Source organism: Trachurus japonicus, chromosome 11 (genome assembly GCF_045865225.1).
Source record: "Trachurus japonicus isolate A0001 chromosome 11, Traja_1.0".
Lineage (NCBI taxonomy): Eukaryota > Metazoa > Chordata > Actinopteri > Carangiformes > Carangidae > Trachurus > Trachurus japonicus.
In genome coordinates this window covers 20,900,906-20,909,972 of record NC_140917.1, presented here as the reverse complement: position 1 = coordinate 20,909,972, position 9,067 = coordinate 20,900,906, and the positions used below count along the sequence as shown (strand labels likewise).

Below are 9,067 nucleotides of genomic sequence, written 5' to 3'. Positions count from 1 at the left end.
AGCTGGCACTGGACCAAGTAACTTAGGCTTCTGTCAAAGAAACACGCTGAGGAAGCCGTGAAAGACATTTAAAACATAATTTGACAGTCCACGGCTAGACAGAGTTTTGAGCTACTAGTAGTCCCCAAAGAAAGTCCACCGGTCTTCGAGTCAGAAAACGCCGCGCATGGTACCTTGACCGTCATCTCAGGTGTGGGCGTGGCCTGCTTCTTAAAGGTAAAGAGGAAGACCGAGGTACGCACATGCACAAACATGAACGCGCTCCCAAGCTGAGGACAGTGAAGCTGCACATTACAATAGCTATCTGGGGCACCATTTCTTTCCTTTTAAATTATTGTTTTGTTTACAGGAATTTCAGATGAATTCCCAGAAACTAGCCTAAATCCAGCCTACCTATATCACAGTCTCTAGGTCAGTGTTTTTCAACCTTGGGGTCAGGACCCCACGTGGGGTCGCCTGGAATTCAAATGGGGTCGCCTGAAATGTCTAGGTAGTAATACTAATACTAGTAATATTTTTTTTAACTAATTATTCTTTTTAAAATTATGATTAAAAAGACCACATACAATCTTAAACAACTGTATTCTATTCTTTCACTTTCTCGACATTAAATCGAGTTCAAATAAAATGCAGCATATAAAAATATCTGAGCTGACGCATGATTGACGGCCGCGATCACATGACTGCACGTGGATTGACAGCTTTGAGGTGCTCTGTGATGGTGTGCTAAGTTTTTTGTTAGGGTAAAATTGACTATTACCAATGTCAAATCAACTATGTTGTGACAATGGGGAAGGGACCATATAAAGACGAGCCCCCCACACAAGTTCTTTAAGCATGTGCAGTAGATAAATAGGGCAAACAGACGGGAAGCATATTTCAAAATCATGAGCTTGTTAAAATGCGCTGTCCACCAAACAGTCGAATGCAGACATCTCTCAGTGTCTTTGCATTTCAGCCACAGTGGGACATGAATTCAATTGTGTTTCTTCCTTACAACACAACTAATTTCATCAGTTCATCAGCATCCAAAGGAAACTAAATCTACACAGTAGCAGCGGCAAGCTGAGGTACCTGGAGGCGAGCGCTGGCAGTTGATTATAATTGGGTTGCCTTTGCTATGTCCAAGCTTTCACATCCCATCAAGAGGAATGGCCTGGCAGACAGTTAATGCTGGATGACTGCTGCTTCACTGTAAGTGCAGTCAGACTGTATACTACAGAGGGAACGCACTGTATATAAATGAAATAATAACCCCAGTGATATTAATTTGGACGTTGTGCAGTCGATCCAATCAGGCCTTTCCTGGATGCAGAAGGAGGCAGGGAGACATCCAGGATATGTCCATCACAGAGACAATGATGTCACTCGTCTATGACTAATTCAACCTTATTTTAACAAGTACTTTTCTCTATCAGTTATCATGAGGTGCTCCCCAGGTCAATCCAACCACAGCATGAGATCAACTAACAAACAGACTGAACATCAATGAAAGGCCTGTCCATACAAGACGCTTTTCAGATGACATTTAAACATGTTTACACTAATGACTGACATTTTATCTGGCTGCTAAAGAGTCTGTGCCAATTAGGTAAGTTTTTGAGTTTGAGGGTTGACTGAGTCATAGCAGAAAAATTTCCTGGTCAGACGACCTCCTGCTTGAAGAGTCAGAGATTAAGAGTTGTCCCCAAGGTACAGTAGATGTCCAAGGTCAGAAAAACAAAACAAAACAAAACAAAGAAACATAGATTTTTGGTTCCAAACTGAGACTTTCTTCACTTTTAAAACTGGTGAAAAGAAAATACCCACTGCCCATCTGCAGGGAAACATTTCCACTTGTTTCTCATTTAAATCACTGTGTTTCAAGTATTTTAAAAGAACAACCTGGCTTCTTCGTTCTCAAGGCACAAACTCTAATTGCTAGAAAATCCTCAAATCAAGCTTCTCTCTAACAGACTGAAATTGCATCTCATTTTGAGGTTTATAGGAATTAATTCTAGACAGAAATGTACTTAACAGATGGAGCTTTTTACAACGTAATATAGAGTATAAAGTTATGTGATTTTCTGCCTTTTTTGTCACATACCGTACTGGATACTTCTTTGACCTTTTCAAGCCTTCAAATGCAACAGTCTGATAAGGAAGACTGCTCACAGTTCATGTCCACACTCCAACAAGGTGCTTTCTCAGCCTCTCACTGAAATCCATTCCTTGTGAAGTTCAAATTCTGCCAGACTTCTCAAGAAACAAGACCCCTTCACATCTGCACAGCTGCACGCCTGCCTTGTTAAATGACTCTTTATTCAATCTCAAATTGTCTAATACACTCAGGAAAGGCTGAGCTTGACAAGACCCTATGGAGGCTTTACCGTGTCCTAATTTGATCAGAGGCCTGCATCAAAGCAACCTCACATGGTGTCTCAAGAAGCTAGTTATCTACTAATGTGGCATATAGAAGCATATACTGTAGCACACCATTTTACTCTGTTTGATCCCTGCGGTAACATGACAAAACATCTGTATCTCTGCTGGACTGTCCCACATGATTTTATAGGTTGAATGGTCTGTTTGAAACTGGGTGAAACAACCACATGTTTAAATCCACAAATATCAAGTCTGACCTTGTTCTGTTATATAAAAAACAACTCGGTTATTCAAAACTGTTAACTTGTATTTCTTGTAGTGAACATGTTTGTATGGTTGTTGTTGAGGCCTCTAACTAAATATGTGTATTGTTACCAGTAGCACAGCATAGTGCACATTTTTCGCATTGATACAGAAAGTTGTGTCACCACACTGAGGCTGCAAACACACAGTGTTTCCAGTTGTTCTTGGGGGCTGTTATCTAGAAAGCTACAATAAAGAATATGCAGTGGAGTTTCTGTGCAACAACAAATTTAGTTCAACTTTCACTTGCTACGTGTTTTTTTCCCTGAGTCTCACTTTGTTTCATCTCAGTGTATCTGGGTGCTGTGGGAGGCATCCTGGATTGCTTGAGGGAACATTTCTTTACCTTTCAGACTTTAGCTTTTTGTAAATTTTTAATCCCAGTGCAATTTCAGTGTGCCCTCTCCAGCTGTTGGCTCCTGGAATCAACACAATCTTTCACCCAACTAGTCACGGTCTTGCCTGCAGGAATTAGGGCTTCATTTTCTCTGAGAGTTGATTGATGAGGAAGCAGGTGTTATACGTTTTGATCGTCTGCGCTAGTTCAAGGTGGATTAGCCCCGTGGTGCAGGTTGCCATGGTGACACCTCAGTTAAAAGTGTGAGACCAAAACATCGGGCTTAAACCAAAGGTTAGCTCAAAACAACACTTTAAATACACCATTAATCGAGCCACTACCTAATGTGGGGCTTTTTAAAGGTTGTAGCTGATTGTTTTATTAAAATAATAAATGCAGCTATTATAGAGCACGAGAACATTATTAACAGGGCAATTATTTTAGTTTTTTTCCCTTTCTGTCTCTCTCACTGTGACCTCAATAACACATCAATAAACTGGGTTTTGGTTTAGATCTTCTGCAGACACTTCTCACAAGATAAGCAGTTAAATGGACCAATCACTGTGAGGGATTTTTCACAATTGAGAAACCCCCCGAAATTGGGTCATTAATGGCTTATAACTTGATGATGTGATTTGTGAAGACTTAATAGAAATCTTCCTTTGTATATTAGACAGTGTATTGGATTATCAGCATTATGGAAGCCTGAAACCTTAGTGTAATAAAAAGTTTACCAACCTTTTAATTTAAGTTTTCCAAACTATGAAAAAGACTATAGAACATTTCAGCCACGTCTGTAGTTAGGGTTGAAGCTCGGCCTGTTCAGCCTGAGTGTATGAAGTCACCATAGGTTCCCATTTTTAAATTATAACAAACAAAAAAGATGACCAACTATTATCCATGGACGGGATATAATAATCTAATTTTCTCTGCTTTTGACATTTAAGAAAATACATCTCTCGCAACAAGTCAAACTTTTAACCTCTGAAATCAAGGAAGTTATTCTGATGTGTAAAATCCTCTTACATCACAGGACGAGGAGGACAGGGCTGTACATTTAAATACACAGCTTATGTGCTCAGTGTTAATTGATCAAACAGACACCAGTGTGTTCAGGGTAGGAATGACTCTTAATACATGTAAATACGACAATATGACAGAAGACTGTTGAAAAAAGAGACAATGATTCGTGGTTTACTTGGACTTTGGACGACATTTCACACAGACTTACTCCATCAGTGCAACACAGACCAGCTCCACAACATTTTCTTCAGATGTGCTGGTGTGAGAATTAAACCCTCTACAGGAGAAAGAGGCCTTCCGGTGTTCGGCTCTGACACTTGGCTGTGTGTGTGTGTGAGCTGAGGGGTGAAGTTCAAACCACACGAGGATCGAGTAACAGGACACACTATGAATAAAGACACTGTTCACTCTACTTACAAGAATCATGACATTTGAAAACGGATGTGTAAAGCTCTTATAAAACTATACATTCTGTATGTATGTGAATGTGAATGTGTGTGGAGGGGGGCTGCTGGACCCACAAATGAGCCCATCAATTAATTCAATCAATTCAATTTTCTTCCAGATAATTGAATTCATAATTGCTAAGGCCATTCAGCGTCAGAGGATGGAGAGAATTGTGGCTTTAAGGCAATAACATCGTCATAAACGCATGGAAACACGGAGCAAAATGCGCAATTAGGATGATTATGTTCAAGTAGAAATGATGGTGTGTGTGTGTGTGTGTGTGTGTGTGTGTGTGTGTGTGTGTGTGTGTGTGTGTGTGTGTGTGTGTGTGTGTGTGTGTGTGTGTGTGTGTGTGTGTGTGTGACCAACATGGAGGAGTGTGCATGTTTTGCTATAGGTTGAAGCGGGTTGTAACAGTTTGTGTTTCCGTATTGTCAACTCTACTCCACAGCGGAGCAGCTGATCGTCAGAGTGAAGCATCAGTCAGCAGCTGGCTCACTCCGAGTCTCCTCCACGCTGTTGAAGTGCGTGGCCAGCTCCTGCAACACGGCTGTCCTGCCCAGGTGATCGTTCCTCCTCTTCTCCATGATCATGTCCTCCAGGCTCTGAAACTCCAACACGTGCGCGTGTTTGTCCGACATGAATATTTTCAGCCTGTACGGCTGTTTGCCTATCCGTATCTCCCCGCCCATTTTGAACTCCCTCTTGCCGAACCGGCACCAGGCTGCGAAGCACTCGGAGTTCCTCCAGCTCAGCTCCCGGTCCTTCAAACCCACCTGCTCCATCGCGTTCTGCACCACCACGTCCGCACCCAGAGCTTTAAACTTGTACAACTCATTCACGACCCTGCACCTCCTCCCTTGACTCGCGTCCGTCAGGAAGCTGTTTTTCACCTCGGCTCTGTGCAGGTGCACCACCTGGAAGTCTCCCACGTACACCGCCCAGTGCGGGTACTGCCCCGTGGCCACGAACTCCACCAGGTCCCCAGCTTTGCATTTGTTCAGGAGGTTCTCCGGGGAGTAAACCTCCAGGTTGGCGGACTTGACGCTCTTCTCGTAAATACACTCATCCCTGTTGTAGACGGCGCACTCCACCTCGTCGCGCTGGTCGTATTGTTTCTCTTCCTGGTTCGGGTCTTTCTCCGTGATGTCGACCGCACAGCCGTCCTCCAGCTCGTCGTCATCGTTGGAAAAGATATACGAGACGCCGATCCGCGGTCCTTCCTCCGTGTCCACGCCGTTCGGGTCCACCGTGGGAACTTCTGCGTAACTTAAATGAGACAGCTTGTCCATCTGGTTCCCCATGCCGCTGCTCACCTGGCCGCAGCAGCCCCGTGTGGTAGCCTACGATCTGACGCCGAGAGCTGGTAACTACCGGTGGCTAAACATCACCGCCGTCTGCCACAAACCCTCACGACTGCATAAAACTTCCGTGGCCCTGCCTGCCGCCCTCGGACAGGGGTTGTATCCAAATTACGCATAAGAAATACCCCCCCGTGAAAACCTGTTAGTGCCCCATCAACAAGTGTGGAGTTGGGAGGGGTAGACAAACTGGTTTCAAATTCAGCACAGCACAAATATCCTCAGGTGTGGTGTCGCCGGCCCTGCGTAAAGTTCCGTCCCCCAGCTGCTGCTGCTGCTGCTGCTGTCACACTGAAAACAAAGCCGAGTCCAACACCAAACACGGCGCCGGTGGGTCGTGTGTTTGTCTCCGCAGCAGATGAAACAGTTTCTGTGCTGGAGGCGAAGTGACTGCGCTCAGAGCTGCAGAGAGAGAGAGAGAGAGAGAGAGAGAGAGAGAGAGAGAGAGAGAGAGAGATCCGGTGAAGTGAAGGTGTAGCTCGGTGTGTGTGCTCGAAATCAACAGCGACTCTCCAGCAACACACGCACACACGCACGCGCGCCCACAGCTCTGCTTTTAAAGCGGAAGTGCGCGTAATTTGACATCGCCGCACCTTTCACGTCCTCATCACCAGGAACAGAAAACTTGGCAGCTTGTTTGAGATGCTCAACAGTTTGACTTTATCTCAACAGTTATCAGATAACTATCTTTTATGGCCTATATACTAAACACACACTGGCTTTAATTAGCGGCAGTTAAAAAACAAACAAACAGTAGCCTGGGCCACTCCTGTAATGTTGCTGTTGTCATTTAGCATATTTATTCAGTTAGGCTAATTCATTTCATTTGACCTTTTTTTTTGTCTTTTTGTTGTATTATATTTGTTTATACTTTTTAATTTTATGTATGTTTTTTATAAATGTATTTTGATTTGATTTGATTTATTTTTATATTTTATCGTTCATCTTTACTATTTTATTTGTTTTATTCATCATTTTATTTGAGCTATTTAATTCTATTTATTGATTTAATGGTATGCTATTCATCTTGTCAGTTCTCTACTTTGTCTTAGTTAATTAGGTAGACAAACCATCTGGTTTAGTAGGTGAATGTGCCCATATTGCAGGTGACACATCTCCACAGGATAAGGGCTGTGAGGGCTCCAACATCTTTATTTATTTTTTTACTGTTTTGACCACCTGTCTGTCCTTGAGTGAACTGAAGCTGCACAGTCATTCGCTCCCTCTCCATCTCCTGCTGGGACCATAATGTCTCTATTACGTTTGTAGTGGCTTGTGTCCTGCCTAGACTCGCTCTCGGTTATGGGCTATTTTCTCTCACCACTGTATCCCACAGGCAAGGGGAATGCGCTCAGTATGCCCCCAAAAAATGGCACACGCTGCAGCAGTCTCTGTGTGAAAACACCTGTGCTGCATATGTTATGGCTGCCAGCGAGAGGCTGCGAGAGACGCCGTTTCACAGGCTGTAAAGGGAAACAAATGTTCACCATTGTGAAGAAGCGAGACAGACAGAGACACAAATTCTGTTAACAGAGCAGATGAGCCCGAGTTTGACCCCATTACTGAGCTGGGTGCCCACAGGAGGGACTCATTACAACTGCAAAGTCATTCAGCATAGTGGATATGACAGAGGACGTGACTCCCAGCAGAAGCAGTTCTCACTTTCTTATCTGTTTGTCTGTTTTAAACAGGCAGAAAGGCCTCAGTTAACACAGTGAACTCAGCAGATTAGTTAGGAGGCCTTTGGGCAAAGTGACTATCAGGTTAATTAAGAGACTGAGCTTTTCCTGGAGCTGCACGGGATCACACTGTGATTTCCAACCCTGTGTAATCCAGATTGAATGTTTTGCCTGTTTGGTGAGATTGAGCCCGGGTCGCAGAGTTCACATTTCTTCACACAGGTCACCAGGTCAATGTGGCACTACCAAGGGCTGGATGGATGACATATCCATATCTCAACATCTGTCAAAGGGGATTTTCAGGTAGTCATACAGTAGTCCCCCGTCACTAACTCAGAATTTAGATGAGATGAGCTCATCAAACAGATCTGTGTTTTGTGTCATCTTTAGCTATAGCGATTTAGCGCTATTTATACAGTAAGTCCTCTATGATAGAATAGATGAGGTGTACAGACCTCATAATGATACATAGTGATTGAAAGGAACATAATCAACGTTATGATCAACTGATAAAGCAGCAGTATGCATCATGCAAGAGGTTGATAATTTCACCATCACTGACCTTTCTCCAGTTTCGGCTCAAGCTTACGCACAAACTATGTGTGCGCACAACCTTTTTTTTCTGCCTTCTATTCCCAGCGTGGCTCCTATTTCAGTCTGAAGCCTTGCAGCAGTCCCACTTTGACAATGTGGATTCAGAAATAACAAATCTGCAAAATGAACCCAGCAGATCAGTGTTACACTTTTACCAAGCACGAGGTTTCGCATCAGCGTGTGGCTGAGGGTGTTACAGGAAAGAAATGACCTGTTAGTGGCGACACGCAGCCCATTTGACCGCATCTTGGAGCTTTCTATCCTCAGGTGGCGTGACCCAGTTTAGGCCCCTGGTGCCCCCCCCACCCCCCACCCCTCCTCTGTGACACAGTGTAATTTGTGGTGCTGGGAAATTACTGAAGCAGGGCGACCTGGGAGACATAGTCAATTAAGCAGGACTCCACCTGTCCGGAGGGGGCACAGCAGCCAGCCACGGATCGAAATGTGGGCTTTTCATAGCTTCTCGAAGGCTTCACACCCGTGTATCAGACGTTGCCTTTCAGCACAGCGTCCATTTACATCCACGAGGATTGGTGAACAAGTGTGTATACTTGAGGCAGATGGACAGAGCATCCGGGCCGCTGCGTCTTGCGCACCATCTGTTCCACCTGGCTTGGAAAACATCTAGCGGCCTAATATCATGTAATGTGATTGGCTACAACTCAGAGGCAGCAGAGGCTGGAATCAGTGATACAAAACCTCAAAGTATATATATCAGAAAAGAAGCAACACATGGGAGACATGTTCAGGGAGGAAAAAGAGTTTGCTATTATTACATATTTATTTATATTTTCATATACTTTTTACATATTTATTTGTAATAATAACATGTATCTTGAGCAGATCGGACATGGAGCAAGAATGGAAGAGGAGGGCATGTCGAAGGAATGTCACTTTCTTTTTTTTAAACCCATTTAGTTTCAAGAGCATCATCATCATCAACTCAACTGTCAATGATA

General features: G+C 43.8%; 1 protein-coding gene across 1 annotated transcript; it reads right to left on the bottom strand.

Moving 5' to 3' along the window:
* Nucleotides 1–4,872: 4,872 nt before the first annotated feature.
* Nucleotides 4,873–6,233, bottom strand: lratd2a (LRAT domain containing 2a). The gene has a single exon (XM_085791664.1). The coding sequence runs from the start codon at nucleotides 5,776–5,778 to the stop codon at nucleotides 4,954–4,956; it is 825 nt and encodes a 274-aa protein (XP_085647790.1). The 5' UTR covers nucleotides 5,779–6,233; the 3' UTR covers nucleotides 4,873–4,953.
* Between the last annotated feature and the right edge of the window lie 2,834 nt (nucleotides 6,234–9,067).